General features: G+C 39.1%; 1 protein-coding gene across 6 annotated transcripts in view; it reads left to right on the plus strand.

The window, feature by feature from the left end:
• LOC136877355 (protein C19orf12 homolog) overlaps positions 1 to 14,325 on the plus strand; it is a 37,145-nt gene extending 22,820 nt beyond the window's left edge. For all 6 annotated transcript variants that reach the window (XM_068228620.1, XM_067151325.2, XM_067151326.2 and 3 more), the window contains exon 3: positions 7,733 to 14,325. In XM_068228620.1, coding sequence (XP_068084721.1) covers positions 7,733 to 7,995 — 263 coding nt within the window. In that variant the 3' untranslated portion in view covers positions 7,996 to 14,325. The remainder of the gene's footprint in view (positions 1 to 7,732) is intronic.
• The last annotated feature ends 4,128 nt before the right edge of the window (positions 14,326 to 18,453 follow it).

The following is an 18,453-nucleotide window of genomic DNA, read 5'->3' on the forward strand; positions in this document are numbered from 1 at the left end:
CCAGTTCAGGGCAGATTTATACGCCCTTCTTGATCGTGATTCACGTGCAGTTTCCTCTTTTATCCTCCTTTTTTTTTTTTTTTTTTTGTCTACGTATTTATTTTTACTTGAGGGAGGGTGTGGCTCAGTAAATGGTAGCAGAGACGTGCTCGATCAAGATATCTCATCTGGAAAAAGCACGGATGAGATAGAACTGGGAATGGTATTCTGTTTCGGATACGTTAAGGAAAACCATTATTTCTTTTCGATTTAACCTTTTGAAACTTGTTATATTAATTCTGATCTTGTGTGTCGTTTATTAATTAACTCTTTCGATGACCATTGTGTATGTGTGGGTTTTTCATTGCGGATAAAACCTCGGTTGAGACATGGAAAGTGATAAAGTTGTTGACATAAGTGGTGAGAGTGATGTATTTGCTGGAGAGGTCACCGATGTCGAAAGAGAAAGGCGTGAACGTATTAATCGGGATAATGCTTCTGCCCTGTCAGGTAGTGAGAGTAATGTGTGCTTAGGAAATAACAATGCTGTTGTTGACAGAAATTGTGGCCTCGATGAGAATCGTGTCGGTTTGGTTTCCCCCTGTTATGGACCCAGTAGTGAACGTAGTCCTCATATTAACCCCGTTTTCGATATAGTTAGGAAATGGAAGCTCAATTTCTCCGGGGAAGGGGAAAATTCTAATGTGGTTGAATTTCTTGAAAGAGTCGAGGACATCGCTGAATGCAGCTCGATACCCCTTAACCTTTTTGTTCCTGTAATTCCGGGGATGCTTGAAGGGCCGGCATTAAGGTGGTTTAGGTTGGTTAAAGCAAATGTCCGGTCGTGGGAGGATTTCGTTGATCGCATTAAAAAACGTTTCGGGTTGTCCGATATGGATTATCGTCTGAAACAAGAGATCTTTAGAAGAACCCAAGGTGTTGGGGAAGGTGTTGACGACTATGCAACTGGTATTTTGACCCTGTATAACCGATTAAGTGTGAAGGTTCCTGAGTGTGAAATTTTCGACCAGTTTTACCGAAACCTGTCCCCTCAATACAAATTATTCATTAAGAGATCCGAGGTTCAGACCGTCGATGATGTTATTAACTTGGGTCGCGAGTTTGAATCAATCGTATGTCAAAATAAACAGTATCGTCCCCCTCCGACTCCGTCTGAATGCTCTTTCCCCGACGTCGCCTGCCACACGTCCTTCAAGTCAGTATGCTTTGATGCGCCCCCTTCGGCGTCGCGCCCCTCGAGTAGTCCCGAGCGAAGGACCAGCGTTGTGTCTCCGGCCCGACGCTATATTAACGCCATCCAACCCTCCGAGTCGCCTGTTGAACGTGGTTCCACTACAAGAAAGTGCTGGAATTGCGGTAAGGTGGGACATATTTCTAATAATTGTCGGTCAAAATCGCGACTGAAGTGTTTTAAATGTGGCCTCGTTGGTGTCACTGCGCGTGTATGTCCTAGATGTAGTTCCGGGCAGGGAAACTGAACGCGCGCCGGCGAAATGGCCCTTCGTTGGCGCAAAATGTCGGTGTTAACAAAAGGATCTGGGGCCTTCCTTCGTCGACACCCTGGGCCAAAGTTTGTATTGGGTTCCGCACGCTATACGCCCTGCTGGATACCGGTTCCAGCGTTTCCTTCTTGAATCTGAGCCTTGTGTCTTCCGTACATTTAGAGTATCTCTCGGACAGCGGGAAGATAGATAAGTTTATGTCTGCTGAAGGCCGTCAAGTGTGTCCGGTGGGCCGCGTCGTATGCCACATCAAAATTCATAATCTTTCGTGGAATTGGAAATTTTATGTTGTTGCAGATCTGTCTGTCCCGATCATTTTAGGGACTGACTTTATGCAAGCGACGGGTCTATCCATTGATTTCATTACTCGAAGTTTCGCCTTCCGCTTCCGGTCTGACGTAAATTATCCTTTCGAAACCCCCTTTCTGCGTAATATTGTGTGCCCTCTTTCTACTTTTGTGACTCCAAGTGCGTCGTGTGACCTAACCGACGGACAGAATTTGATGCTAAACAGTTTAATAGAGGAATTTTCTGATGTTTTGACGCCTGAGTTAGGTTGTGCGAAAAACTTTTCTTATTCAATTGAGCTCAAAGATAAAACTCCTGTTAGGTCCCCTCCTTTCGGATGTTCGCCTCCGAAGTTGTCCGCCATGAGAGAATGTGTAGATGAACTTTTAGAAAAGAAGGTCATCAGTCCATCCAAGTCACCTTATGGTAGCCCCGCCTTCCTAATCCCTAAAAAAGACGGGAGTTTTCGTTTCATTGTGGATTACCGCAAGGTAAATAGGAACATTGTATTTGACAGCTTCCCATTGCCCACCATCGAAAGCGCCTTTCAGCATTTTCATGGTGCTAGGTTTTTCACTGTCTTCGACTTTAACTCGGCGTATTACCAGATTCCTTTGGACCCAAAAAGTCGCCCTTGTACAGCCTTTGTCACCCCTTTTGGCCTTTTTCATTTCAATAAAGTACCCATGGGCATCTCGATAGGGGGACAAGCACTTAGCCGGGTCATGGATTCGATCTTTGGCGATCTGAAGTTCTCCTATGTATTTAATTTTCTGGATGATCTCCTCATATACTCTGCAAGCTTTGACGAACACCTGGCTCACCTACGTGAGGTACTTAGTCGTCTGCGCAAACACGGGTTCACTATCAACCCCAAAAAAGTCTCTCTCTGTTCCAAACGATTGAATTTCTTGGGGCATGTCATCTCGGATTCCGGTATAGCTGTAAACCCTGAGAGGGTTAAATGTATTAAAGAGTTTCCTCAGCCCAAGAACGTCCACGGCGTAAGAAGGTTCTTGGGTATGGTGGGTTTTTACAGTCGGTTCATCGAGAATTTTTCTCAAATTTCGGCCCCTTTGAATCTTCTAAAAAGGAAGAATTGTCGTTTCGTCTGGGGTGAAGCCCAAATCCTTGCCTTCGATCAGCTGAAAGATGCCCTTTGTCGAGCCCCTGTTCTCCACAGCCCCGATTTCTCCCGCGATTTCGTGCTCCAATGCGATTCCAGTGAAATTGCGATTTCCGCCGTGCTAAACCAAGCCGATGAGGACGGAAAACTAGTCCCGATCGCTTATTTTAGCAAGCTACTACACGGGGCCGAGTTACGTTACTCCATTTACGAAAAGGAATGTTTGGCCGTTGTGTTGGGTATAGAAAAATTTAGAACTTACCTCGAACACCGTCACTTCTTTGTCCACACTGATAATCAGGCCCTGTCGTGGATGAACGTCAAACGACTTGGAAGAACAGCCAGGTGGATTCTTCGACTGTCTGCGTATAAGTTCACCATTGTACATGTTCGCGGAAAGGAAAATGTCGTGGCTGACTGTCTGTCACGTATGTTTGACGGAATAAACATGAGTGAAGCCGATGACGCGGAGAAATACCATAAATCTGATGGTGCTGGATGTGTTAATATTATGCAGAAATATCCTTGGTCATTTTCTGATATTTCAGAGCACCAAAATACTGATGACGAGTGTCAAAAACTGATGAAAGGTGTCACCGATGGGTCACTTCATGATAAATCATTTTGTATTAAGGGTGGATTGTTAGTTCGTCGTTGTGGTAATAAGGGAAAGGACAAGATTTACATTCCTGATAGCATAAGGCGCATGGTATTACATTATTACCATGACTCTTATTTAGGGGCGCATTTGGGTCAGTACAAGACATTACATCGCGTTTCTCGCGATTTCTACTGGCCAAATATGAAAAAAGAAGTGCTTGATTACGTGAAAAGCTGTGACGTGTGTCAACGGTCTAAACCTGCCAAATCATCTCAAGTTGGGTTGCATTCCGCTGATGTGGCAACGTACCCCGGAGAAAGGTTATTCGTAGATTATTTTGGCCCTCTCGTCAAGTCCCGTAAAGGCAACGTTGGTATCCTATCTGTCATTGATGGTTTCTCAAAATTCGTCTGGTTGTTCCCAGTGCGCAAAATCAATTCTAATAACGCCGTTCACATCTTGTCTCGTCACGTCTTTGCAATTTATGGCCCCCCCAAAAAGTTGGTAACTGACAATGCATCCACTTTCAGCGGTAGTAATTTTCGTCAATTGTGTTTTGAGTGGGGAGTGAACCAGATATTTCTCAGCCCTCACTACCCTAAACCGTCTCATGTTGAGAGGTTTCATCGTAATCTTAAGGCCTGCCTAACCGCGTTCCACAGCGCTGACCAGCGCAGTTGGGACGAAAACTTAAATTTCTTTGTTCTAGCTTTCAACAGTGCTCTACATGAATCGCATCGGCACACACCGGCGGAGTTGTTCTTGGGCAGGAATGTTACTGACCCATTACAATTAAAATGGAATTTTGGATATTTGTCCGAACCGTTAAGGACCAAGAGCGTCGAAGAAAAATGGAAGGAAGCAGTCGAGCAACTGATCAAAGCCAGAGATCGTGTAGCCAAAAGGTTCAACAAGGGAAGGAGAGAAGTCACCCTAAAGGTTGGAGACTTTAATGATTAAAAGGTTCCCGACAAGCTCGGCAGCAGACCAAATTGGAGCGAAACTCTGCCTAAAATGGTCTGGTCCCAACCGTATTGTGAAATTCTTGGGACCTGTTACCGTGTTGTTGGAGGATGAAATAAATAAGAGGGTATCCAGAGCTCACGTGAGTCTGTTGAAGCCCTACCATTCATGGGCCAAAAATAATTGATCTAGTAGCTATTAGTACCTGGTGGTAACATGGTTTGATCAGTTTATCACTCTTAGACTCGTTGTTCTAAAGTCTTTTTCTTTTCAGGGAAAAATGAAAAAAGGAAAGGGAAAGAAAAGAAGAGTCAAAGGATATTTCAGTATCGAATGACAAGGATAATATAAAATAAACAACGGACCTATTGATAGGACACAAAAATTGTATGACTGCTTTTATCCTCTACCTGCCTGCAACCGATTCGTGAAAATGTCATATTAATGATAGGAAAAAGACTGATTAAATTCAGCGCCTTTCCTTCTTTTAATGTACTGAACTTTAAAGCAATGTGTAATCCTCCAATCTATGCTCCCTTGTGACTGTTGGTGATTTTCAGTGTTATTTGTTGTTACTCTAATTAATTAGGTTAGTAATTAGGTTAGTTAATTTTAGTTATATAGTGCGCACTATATATATATATATATAATTTCTTCATGTATTTATTCTTATTATAAGCTTTACACCTCACATTAAAATGTGTCCCTTTGACCCTTCGTCAAGATCGGACACATTTTAAAGACGCATGGGTGTGATGATGAAACATGCTGCTCCAGCATGGTTTCCATAATTTATTACCAATGTTTCACTGAATTGGTTTCGACCTGTTACTATATGTGTTTCCGGTTTTAATCGATAGAGGACAGCCCCCTCTGTCGAGAACATTAATGATCTTTTCTCGACTAAGTCTTTAACTATCTTCTCCTTGGTATATATTCTGTTCTGAGGATGGTGGCTTATAATAATATGGGACCCTCACACACAGGAGCTATGTTAGTGCTTTTCAAATGGATGTATCGTAAGTTTAAAACCGTGCTGATCGCTGCACGATTAACGTGTTCTGATGTTTGTTATTGTGGGTGATGTACCATTTAGTATTTGTATTTCTCCCTTTTTTGGCCGACCGTAACCCGTCTTGATACTCGAAGAGAGGAAGGCGTGTGTGAGAGTGTGTTGTTGATATAATAGTGGTGCATTCATAATCTGAGTCTCTGTGCATTATAATGAATTTCTCAATGAGACGTCTTTGCTCTCGTTTGGAATTATGATCTGTGTGTCGGCCGTCGAATTATTATGGCCGTACACAGCGATGTTTGTGGCAGATCTACGCGTGGCCTTAAAGCCACGACATGTGCTGTTGTCATTCTACTACTATTGACGTTTGGCCTCATTGATGTTAGGTAATATTGCACTCTACGAGTTGACTGGATTGATCTATTCGCACCATTTGTCACTGTTATCTGCCCTCGAGGCGATTGGTTCGTATGGCTGAATGAATGAATTAATGAATGAGTCGAGTATTTAGATGAGGAAGTGTCGGCCTATCTAATTTATGTTTAACTTTTCGTTATTTGCCCCTTTTATCTCGGGTTCTATTTTTCTCCTTATTTGGTGCGCGCCCTGATCTTTTTCGACCTGGGCGTCGCCATGTTGATTTATTTTGTTCCTTGGCCGCACGATGGCCCGTGTTTATCTGATTGATTCATCCTATGTATCTTTTTCTCTTTGCCCGCTGGGGTTATTCTTTACCTGGTCTACCCTTTTTTGGGGTGTGTGCGCTCCTTGGGGTGTGGGGGATCCTAATGAAAGGAGATCATAGTATTGTTTAAAAAAAAAAAAAAAAAAAAAAAAAAGAAAAAAAGAAAGGAAATGTATAAGAAGTAGGGGGTGGAATGAATAAGATACTCCCGATTTGTAATCATGTGTTGACCCTCATTAGTTATTCTTCTCGCAATTGTTATATGCGAAATCTTCGTGAGTAAAAATGCTAAGATCCCTTGCGTAATTCTGCAACTGTGCATGTACGTATTGATGAGATATGAATATCACGATTAATTGTCATTGGTGCTAACCCATATACGTATGTATTACCCTATTATATCTTATGTTTTCCTTTTCAATTAATTCTTTAATTAACGTTGTTTTTCAATAAACATTCATTTATCACTTATTCGGGTTTCGACTCTTAGTAGTGTTAGTTTATGTTAGAACTAATTAGGTGAATAACATTTCCAGTTCAGGGCAGATTTATACGCCCTTCTTGATCGTGATTCACGTGCAGTTTCCTCTTTTATCCTCCTTTTTTTTTTTTTTGTCTACGTATTTATTTTTACTTGAGGGAGGGTGTGGCTCACGTTCCTTACTTTATTTACCCAATAAAAAAAATTGAATTTGCATTCATCCATATTACATAAAGGTACATTTAACATGAAATAGGTCAATAACATCTCTCCCCTCTCCAATGTTGATGGAAGGTTCCACAGCGCTCCAGCCGCTCCGCCCTACTTCTCCCTCTCCTCTCCACTGTATAGTGTACTTGATTTAATCATCCAATAGGAGAGCTCTATAAGGCCCCTCCCTTTCTTGCCCTCCCCTCTCAACGCGCAGCATGCCTCACCACAAACTTTCCATGACCACAGTCCTGAAATAGTGTTTGGTGACAACAGACTTAATATCGGCAGTCTAGATAAGTACGTAAGTTTTCAATACCCTATATTAATAATTATATATTTTTATCTTTGTCATCACTATTTCATGTTATCACTAAGCTCTCTATCATTGACAAGTTTACGCCACGTAAACAATACTGTACATATATAAGCTTGTTTTTAAGTGATTTGATAGAATCTGAGGATGTTCTTGTAGAACAAAACATGTCATTCTTTGTATGTTAGTGTGTATTTTACAGGCATGTTTATAATGTTATAATTTACATTGTATTTGCTGTGTGTTTGACGGACTGAAAAGCCTTTGTTACAGTTAACTAAGTCAACACTGGAAAACATAGCTTCATTCTTAACAAAAGCTTCATTCTTAACAAAAGCTTCATTCTTAACAAATGATGATGTAATACTGTATATGGATCCAGCTCGGATGTTGACAACTCAAGTATGGTTGTATTGTTCACCTAAGTTCACCCCGTCATTTTTTTTTTTTTTTTTTTTTTTTTTCCCCTCCCTATATGTGGTTTTATGGCTCAGCTATCAAATAATAATATTGGAAAATAACCATCTCGTGTTGGTCTCTTACAGGTGGGATAGTTGGTGCATGTTCAGCATCAGTAATGGCAAGAAACAAGTTCCGTCCAGTGGCTCATATCATCTTGTACGACATGACGCCTAGACAACAACAACAGTTAGCAACATCTATTCGTGCTATAGTTGATGACTTCAGAGTTGAAGATGCCGCTATGCTTCTGCCATTATTGCTGAACAACCCAACGACTCATGCAGCCATTTTGAGTCTTGTAACTGAATTTATTACTAGAGAAATGAGAATGAATATAATTGATTGAGAATTTTGAGTGTTTGAAATGATTGCATGAGGGAATGTGTGTATGAAATGTGAAATGCTACTAGTCATTGGGGTAACATGAAAGTAAAATAGTTGCCTTATATCGCCTTTATAAATGATTGCGTGAAGGCTTGGTATAGAAAATATTTTATTATTGTATATACAAGAATTTTCAGTGAGAAACTGAGCATTTGTGAAGAAGAGAGAGAGAGAGAGAGTGTGTGTAATTAGTTATATAAAAATTATAAACAGTATTGTACATGAATCAACAAAGTACAGGAGTTGGATGAAAAACATAATTGTACATTAGACAATGCCAGTGTGTGTGTATATAATCATAAAGTGTATATGTACTATATCATCATAGGGGATGAAGTAAGGAAGGGAGTTAGAAGTAAAGTGATGCTTAATAACGGCTACCCAGTTATAATGCCAGTCATATTTTCTCTTAATAATACCCCTTGCTTCCATTTGCTTCAGAATCTTTTTTGAACTACTGTTCCTGGGAAATGGTAAGAACTGTGAAATAAATTTTGTTCTTTTCAGATCCGTTGCTATTAGTTCTATGTACAATTCTTATGCCAGTGTAGTTGTATATTATACAGTATGTTGTAAAACTAACAATACTGAAATTATAAACATACTCTGAACAACAAACAGTACTGTATGTCACCAGAAACCTGTCAGTGCTACGAAACAACAATTGGACGCAGCAAAATGGAACTACAGTCTACACCGTGAGTAGACTGCAACAACACTTTGGAAATCACTTAATTTACTGTGGAAAGGAATTTCTGTGCCCTTCCCACTCCCTGGATCCCTCATCCCTAGATGCTTACATATCGCATTTATGCGAATAAAGCCTGCACTCTAATTTTAGGAAGGGTGATTTTGAAAAAAATGAACTAGTTTTTATTTTATTAGAAAAAGTTTATATAAAAATGATGAGCAGTACATGAATCAGCAAAGTACAAGAGTTACATGAAAAATGTAATAGTACAGTAGGCAATATCAGTATAATTATTAGTACTGGTAGGTACGTTATAACAGTATGATTGCAGCAGCATCCCACAATAGAAAAATCATACTATAATTTTGCATCTCAAAATTTAATGGAAATATAGACACATTTATACCAGTAATTGCATATTCCCTTGCCTCTGATCTCTTTGCTTTCATCATTGCTGGCAGTTCACCTGGTGGCTATGGTCATTAAGGCATCAAGTCTATATGGTCTGACACTGTGGTTAGCTGGTTTGAGCGCTGTTGGTCGAAAAAATGTCACCATCAGAATGTTGGCCAACAGGGTAAGAGAGGTGGTGGTATACTATTTCTAATCATTAGATTGCGTGCGAAAAGCCTGGATTCAATTCTAAATCTCTGCGCACTGTTCATATGGAGTGAAGGCATATGACACTGTTGATAGTGATTCATCCCTCGGATGGGGACATGAAGCATTGAGCAGAACCCTTGGTGTTATTCGACAGGAATAGGCTACGTGCCAATACTGGGTTTCACCCTCTCCCTACCTTATCATCATCCCACATCCACAAGCTCAGGTCGTCCTTGGGCGTCAAATAGAAAGACCTGCACTAGGCAAGCCAAACATGTCCTCGGACACTCCCGACACTAAAAGCCATAAAGAAAATATGTAATTACAGTAGTCCACCTTAGTCAATATATTAATTGAGTAAAAACACATTAAAAATATATATTTTGGCCCTATTTGGCCTTCTTTAGCCTTGAAGTAAGAAATATAAAGTTTATAGAAAAAGTCTAGAAAAAGACCACACTGAAAGTCCATAAGAAACAATTGATCTTTGAAACGTTTCAGCTTGTCTTAATGTGAAAGCACAAACATTACCAAAAGTCCTATAGAATAATGTATGAAAACATTGATTAGTCTTGATGCAAAGTATCAATAACATCAAAATTATTGTGCTGTAGTTCTTTCATTCTGTGAGACATTCTTCAGCTAATGAAACATGTTCTAATGTATGTATATCTTACTAAGTTTTGAATGATAGAACTATAAAACATTCCAAATAAAGGAATAATTATTCTGTAATACAGAGCAATCATGATATTCATCAATTGCAGTTATTCAACAGGTTCAACAATCTGCAGGACCATGATGAACAATATGAGAGGCTTGAGGATGTACTCTTTGAACACTTGCTGTGCTGACGCAGTTAGATGTGTACATTGGTGTTGTGACCTTGCATGATATAACGACCTATCTTGGTGTTCAGAACAAGTTTGTAATTTCAGTACCATTTGATTTGCCACATCCTGTATGTCATGACTTTCTTTTAGAGCTAGTAGATTACCAACAACCATTCAAGGAGAAAAGCTTCAATTTTGTATTGTTTTCTTCTTGTGGTGTTAGAGGTGTGCATGATTTTTGGGGAATGCTTTCATGGGTCTTGGAATGTGCGAAATTAACCAATGATGGTTAAAATTCCCAACCCTGCCGAGAATTGAACCCGGGATCTCTGTGACCAAAGGACAGTACACTAACCATTTAGCCATGGAGCTGGACACTAAGGTAGAGAAGAGGGAATAGAAAGATCGACTGGAAAGGCCTATCTTAAGAATGGTAAAATTGCTGAGTTTGTCATTATATCTCTCAAGTCTGAAATATAATTTTAAAATCCATAAAACTTTGTTAATTAGAAGCCATTGGGATGCAAAAATTGGACTTCAAATAACATGATTTCAAATTAGGTAACGCTCGTCATTCAGAAATCCTTGTTGCATCATAAAACGTTCCAAGACCCATGGAAGCATGCAATCACTTTAATTCACAGTTTAACCATTTATGCCATGCAAAACAAAACAAAATACTATATTTCTGGAATTATTCACCGGGCTGAGTTGCTCAGATGGTTGAGGTGCTGGCTTTCTGACTCCAACTTGACAGGTTCGATCCTGGCTCAGTCCGGTGGTATTTGAAAGGCTCAGTCCGATGGTATTTGAAAGTGCTCAAATACGTCAGCCTCTTGTTGGTAGATTTACTGGCACATAATAGAACTCCTGCGGGGCTAAACTCCAGCACCTCAGCGTCTCCGAAAACCATCATAAAGTAGTTAGGGGGACTTTAAAACAATAACATTATTGAAATGTATCTGATAAGGTGGCATTTATTTAATTACTGCATTTGGATAACTCAGAAGACAATGCCATACTCTGGCAAACATAATCTCACACTTCGAGGAAGAAAAAAAGAAAGAAAAGCACATGATTGAAAGACAAGGAGAAATCTATGCATGATGCAATATGAACACAGCAATCCAATAAATAAAGCATTTGCACTTAGGAGCCAACCAGATTGTCCAATTGGAAACTCATGACACAATAAAACAAGCAGAAAACAAACTAAAAAAGCCCAGTATGTATTTAAAACAAATATCAAGAATAATAAATTCTTTATACAGTATCAAAAAACATATAAATGTTTAATGGTCCAATAGTTTCTTTTGTCATGTATTAGGTTTATTGCCTTTTTTAAGGCATCGTGAGAGGTTGCTGCTTCTTTTGTAAATGTTAACAGTGAACTTCTACATATGGTCCATAGCACTAATTGCTGTTTCGTTAGCATCACATGCACTTATCACAGAGCTTGAGCAGCAAGTATGTCATTTTTCGACGGAATAGTTGTCACCTGTTCCGCATCTTCATCTTGTTCAGCATCATTTGCAGCCGCATCTCCTTCTGGTGTCACATGTTCACATGGCAGGATTCCCCTCCTCTGATGTAGTCTCTGTGTTGATTATGCATTCAGCAAAAGTTGTGCTGACATTAAACTGTCACCAGAACTCCTTCCATTCATCTCTAATGTCTTCTTCTTATTATTATTCTTCTTCTTCATCATTTAAGGAACCAAATCCACACTTGACAAAGCCGTTCATTATTGTCGATGAAAGAATAGTGTCCCAGGCAACAGTCACATTCTGCATAGCTCTGCCACGTTCCATTTGCATATTTCCCCTGCCAGACCACGTCTAGCAACTTCACAGAGAAAGTAACGCACCATTCGCTTCCTGTAGCCATGTTTCAGAGTTGAAATGATACCTTGATCTAAGGGCTGTAAGTAACTCATAAAATTGGCCAGCAGAAAACGAAAACGCACTTTTTAAAATTAAATTAAATTATGTTTGTGTGAGCAAACTGATCTAACAGGAGCTATTTTTCTGTTCTGCCATGCCATTTTGTGCTCAAGGCACACCAGCCACTCCTCAAAAAGTATTCCCGCCATCCAGGCAGTTTTAGATGCCTTGTACGGAAATGCCTGATGCCCTTGAAACATCTTGGATTCTTGAACTTCCCTATGAAAAGGGGAGGAAATCTCCCGTTTCTGCATTGCGACATAGAAGGATAATGACCCTGTCCTTATACCATTTCCTGCCATTGCATGTACCTCCTTTAAAACCGTAAGTCTGTTTGGGCTCAGCATTAAGAAAAAGAAGAAAGAACACATTTCATCGGCATTGAAAATATTAGTTTCATCGGCAATGAAAATATTGTTCAGTGCTTATGAGTTGGTGATATGAGTCATGCTTTCTCGCCAACTGTCAGCTTCACAGTATTCATAGATTCTGCTTCTCTGCACATTGCCTGCCCATGGGATATTATGGCATACCTTAAAACACTGTAGCCATCTATTCGTGCCGTGAAATTCCAGTCCCATATTTAGTGCCAGTTGAATTAATACAGTACTAATAAAATAACTACAAAGTACAGTGCATTAGAAACTATTCTCCACAGCAGGGAATGCAGCTGCCTATCCGAGAACACTTTCCCCTTAATAACCGCGGCATCAACGGTGATATTGCTCACTAGAACGTGCTGAAGCCACTCAATCAGTTTTCCAAATCGGAGTGTTTAGCTCCTCAAATGCGCATTCGCTTTGCAATGTTTGCACTTTGCATTTCTTGAACTCCCATACTCTCACAAATTTTTACAAATGTTGAAACTGTGGATCTCTATGAATACTAATTTTCCTCAGTTTATGTCTGAAGAATGGAGACTTTAATTACTTGATTTAGATCCCGAAATGTAACAGCAATGCAAGAAATTTGATGGCAAACTTCCTGCTTACTTGAACATCGATGAATGACTGTTTTGTTCTATTCATTGACTACTCTTGAGAAATTAAACCAAGTTATAAGGATGTAATTTTCTTAATTCTATATTTTAGGATATTTTACAGCAGTTGGGAAATATATTGACCAAGCGAGTGGCTGTGCAGTTTGGGTCACACGGCTGTCAGCTTCCATTTGGGAAGTAGTTGGTATAAATCCCACTGATGGAAACCCTGAAGATGGTTTTCCGTGGTTTCCCATTTTCACACTGGGCAAATGCTGGGGTTAGACTTTAATTCAGGCCACGGTCGCTTTCTTCCCACTCCTAGCTCTTTCCTATCCCATCGTCGCCATAAGACCTGTCTGTGTCAGTGTGACGTAAAGCAAAGTAAAAATATGCATATATCAACCAACACCTAAGAATGAAAACCTCATAAGTCAAATTTTTCCTGCAATTGAGATATTTGAACCTAAGGTTGTAAACCTCATATGTCAAGCTGCTAAATGACAAAAAATAGAAAAACAATTGTACTGCACTCCAGCAACCAGTTAGTGAACCATATACGGTTTATCTGAGTAGGCAGAATGTAGTGTGAAATATTCATTGGCCATTGATAATGATTAAACATTTTTAGATCTAGTTATCTGTAATGCTTATGTAATGAGATAAAACAACTACTGGAATATCAAGTTATCAAATTACCTTCTGCAGCCATCCAAATGTAATATTTTCAAGTAAAAATTAATTTATTTCCAATTTTAATGCAATACTACTTACACTAGTGTGTCTAAAAAGTATTGAAATATTGTATAATGAAAACCTCATAACTTTTAACCACTAAAGCATGAATTTATTTATTTATTTATTTATTTATTTATTTATTTATTTATTTCAAGTCTAGTAACGGGTTTATTAATTATACATTTTGTAAGTTATGGAAAACGTGAATGCTTCAAAGATATTGTGATACATAATTATCAATAAACCTATTGACAGAAACTTTAAAATCCAAAGAAAAACAGTCGTAAATGTAAGAAAAGTGTTCTTATATTTTTTTGTACAATTGAAAAAAGGGTATTACTGTACAGCTTATGTTAACAGATTATATACCATGTGCTGTATTTGTTTTTGTTTTTTTCTTTTTTTTTCCGGATTATCCAGATTTTCGATAATCCGGATCAGTTCCGGTCCCACCTAATCCGGATAAACGAGGTTCTTGTGTACAACATATTCAAGCCTTCGCATAATAAATATAATTAATAAGCTGTAAAGTAAATCTAAGAACGAAAGTTATATGCTTTTTTTTTTTTTTTTTTTTTTTTTTTTTTCAGTTTTATTATGTAACCCTGATAGGAGACCAAATTTATTGGCATGATCTGCTAGTAGAAATTACGCATTAGTAGTGCGACTTAAACACAGTCCCACACTGTATCATTTATTTTCACCTCCTCAGGGTTGATTTAAATTCAGTTAGACTGACTAGATGGACACTTTAAATGTAACAGTTCTTATGCAACTTCATTTCACACTTTATTTGATTCACCTCAGCTAGACTACAAGTTAAATAATGCAGTTATTTATGCATTAAATGACACAGATTTTGGAATGCACCAGCTACACAATGTGTTTTAAATTTAGTTGCCTTCACTGTAGAAACATTGTTTAAATAGCCATGCATTTTCGAAGAAATGAAGTGTTTTAAAAGGTCACAAACAGAATTAAGCATAACACCCACAGTGATTGTTTGGTTCTTGGTTGTTGGGCAATGTTGTAAACAGAAAAATACTGAGAAGATGGTGGACACATCCAATAATTGATCACTCCAGTCACTCATACAGTACATTACTCAACGTACATGTAGTTGCTAATAATTATGTACTTTACCAGAAGATATAAGCTGTGATCCATTTGTCTGTGTTGTGAGCTTGAGAATGGCTTTGTACTTCCATATTATACAATAACTTCCATAGCATGTAGCCACATCTTATTTCACTACATCTGCCTCCATAGTATTACAGCATTATTAGCTGCTGTCGTTGGGACCCTGGTTCGATTCCCAGTACTGCCAGAAATTTAAGATTGACAGGAGGGCTGATATGTTGTTAAAATGGTACATGCAGCTCACCTCCATTGGGGATTGGGGATGTGCATGAAAACCACCTCAGGAAAAGGACACGAATTTACTACTATATTTCACACCACTATGTGCATATTTCTTGGGTTATGTAGTGGACAAATGTTATGTTTAAAAATACCATTTAGCCATAGTCTTACCAGAACTTTTAACTTGCATACACCTCCAGTGCCTTAATTTCAGTAACTTTGCAACTAAGTGGATAGCCCCAGTTTCATGTCTCCTGAAAGAATCGTGTAACAAACCTATCAATTTCATTAAATTTTCCTGTCTTTGATCCTCTGAATGCTTCTCTTGATGTGCTAGCATTCTTAAACTTTTCTTAGTCTTTCTGCCAACATCATTTGTTACACCCAGAAACAGTCTGTGCATTATTAGTACATTTTGCCTTGTATAAAACCCTCAATTTGAATTTTATACTGTAATCTATTTCTCATTTATTTAATTGAAGTGACAAATAACACACTCCTTTCCACACAATGAATCAAATGTGGAATAGTGACGAAAACTGAATACATTAACACAATGACACCAACCCAAGTAACAATAGATCTCAAGCTACAAATTGGAACAGTTCGTCAAAATTTGAGAAATTTTGATTATTCATTACCTTGAGTTCAGCTGTGATGCACATGATTTCATTATTTCAGATTTCACTGCACAAGCCAGTACAGTTGTGGAATGATACAAATAGACCTTCACAAAAATGTCCCGCGGTTCCTGCGCGCCGTAGGCGGACCCCGATGAAATCCTACCGCGGTGCTCTTCATTGAGTGTCGAGGTGGGCTGGCACGTTTACTTTGAACAAATTAGAGTGCTTAAAGCAGGCCGGCTGCGCCTGAATACTGTGTGTATGGAATAATGGAATAGGACCTCGGTTCTATTTTGTTGGTTTTCGGAACCCGAAGTAATGATTAATAGGGACAGGCGGGGGCATTCGTATTGCGACGTTAGAGGTGAAATTCTTGGATCGTCGCAAGACGAACTGAAGCGAAAGCATTTGCCAAGTATGTTTTCATTAATCAAGAACGAAAGTTAGAGGTTCGAAGGCGATCAGATACTGCCCTAGTTCTAATAATAAACGATGCCAGCTAGCAATCCGCCGAAGTTCCTCCGATGACTCGGCGGACAGCTCCCGGGAAACCAAAGCTTTTGGGTTCCGGGGGAAGTATGGTTGCAAAGCTGAAACTTGAAGGAATTGACGGAAGGGCACCACCAGGACTGGAGCCTGCGGCTTAATTTGACTCAACACGGGAAACCTCACCAGGCCCGGACACCGAAAGGATTGACAGATTGAGAGCTCTTTCTTGATTCGGTGGGTGGTGGTGCATAGCCGTTCTTATTTGGTGGAGCGATTTGTCTGGTTAATTCCGATAACGAACGAGACTCTAGCCTGCTAAATAGTCGCATCCGGTATCCGTTCGTGCTACCGGCGACAACACATCTTCTTAGAGGGACAGGTGGCTTCTAGCCGCACGAGCTTGAGCAATAACAGGTCTGTGATGCCCTTAGGAATGTTAGGTTACACATACAACACGACTACATTTTTTAATAGTACATTTTATTGTAAAAATGAGTCTTATATTTGGGCCAGTACGGTATCTGTACACTTGCTCCATGATTAGATAGAAGCTTGTCAGCTCTATTCAAAATATTCAGAGAAACTCAATGGTTTATGGTGACACCATTAATCATAACCTTTCATTGTCATTTTTAATACACCCCTTTCCCCTGCCCTCCACTCCTTACGATTAGATTGGGAATCTAGAATTGAGTAGCTTCAACATAATGACTTCTGCTGTCTTCCCTGAGTATTTTTTTCTCCCACGATTACAGTCTTTAGTTACCTAAAGAAACAGCTACTCATACTTTTGTAGACATCACTCAGAAACAAGTTATTAGTCATCTTCTCATTCCCTCTAATTGGGAAAGGACCATAAAGTTTCTTGCCTATGAAATAATTGGATCAATAATTACAGTGTATATTTAAGTTATTTGATATTGATTTATTTACTTCATATTTTTGTGAAGGTATGGCAAATGTCAGTTGTTTATAACATCTTATTTTGACTACTGGTAACGTAAAAGAAAAAGCTGCTCTTTTAGTGAATCAATAAACAGCTTATCATTCACATACCAATTCACACAGTTGAATTTGGAATGAAAATCTTACGTGACATATGTATTAAACTGATTGTGATACGAGCTCCTTGTATGGATTAGTGGTGAGAGTGCTAGCCCCCAGATCTCCAGATTATAAGTTCATAGCCAACATTAGGTGGTTGGATTTTTGAATTTCAAAAGAAAGTCTTATTATTTTGGGACTCCATCTTTTACAGTGTTGACATGTAAAAGATCTGTGGTGACATATTTGGTGTTTACCCAGCAAAATTAATTAAAATTCAGCCATAGATAACTCAACAGAGATTCATTTCTCTGCCAACTTGCAGAATAAAACAGAACATTTAATAAATTGGCATGGAGGCAGCTTAGATGGTGTAGCAGAGACCATACAATGCTGCTTGTTGTTGTTGTTGTTGTTTTATGGAGGAAATTTTTGAACAAAGCTGAACATCTTGATTTGTTGTTAATTTTAGTCAAAAATAGTTTGTAAGTTACTCTGTAATGTTCTTTTCAATCTGTGATATTCCTGTGTTTTCTTGTATAGCTACCTGTTACCTCATTTAATACTATCTAAACTGGTGCTAAAATGAGAATTCTTTGTGGAGGAAGTATTTGTACTGAGAATTCTTTGTGGAGGAAGTATTTGTACATTATGTTGGATTTCAGTGTATCGTTTCCCGATATTTGTGGGTACTTTCGTTAATTAATACATTGTTTATTGTACTGTGAAGCATTGCTGGTAATTCTATAGAGTAGACAACTAGAGCACTTAGTATAAAGTGCAGGCATACTTAAGACTGGTGTATAACTACTGAAGTATTCTAAATTACTTAACGAAACTTGTGAAACCGAGCTTGATAGCTGCAGTCGCTTAAGTGCGGCCAGTATTCGGGAGACAGTAGGTTCGAACCCCACTGTCGGCAGCCCTGAAGATGGTTTTCCGTGGTTTCCCATTTTCACACCAGGCAAATGCTGGGGCTGTGCCTTAATTAAGGCCACGGCCGCTTCCTTCCCATTCCTAGGCCTTTCCTGTCCCATCGTCGCCATAAGACCTATCTGTGTCGGCACGACGTAAAGCAACTAGAAAAAAAAAAAGAAACTTGTGAAGAGTCATCA

The sequence above is a fragment of the Anabrus simplex genome, chromosome 7 (genome assembly GCF_040414725.1).
Source record: "Anabrus simplex isolate iqAnaSimp1 chromosome 7, ASM4041472v1, whole genome shotgun sequence".
Lineage (NCBI taxonomy): Eukaryota > Metazoa > Arthropoda > Insecta > Orthoptera > Tettigoniidae > Anabrus > Anabrus simplex.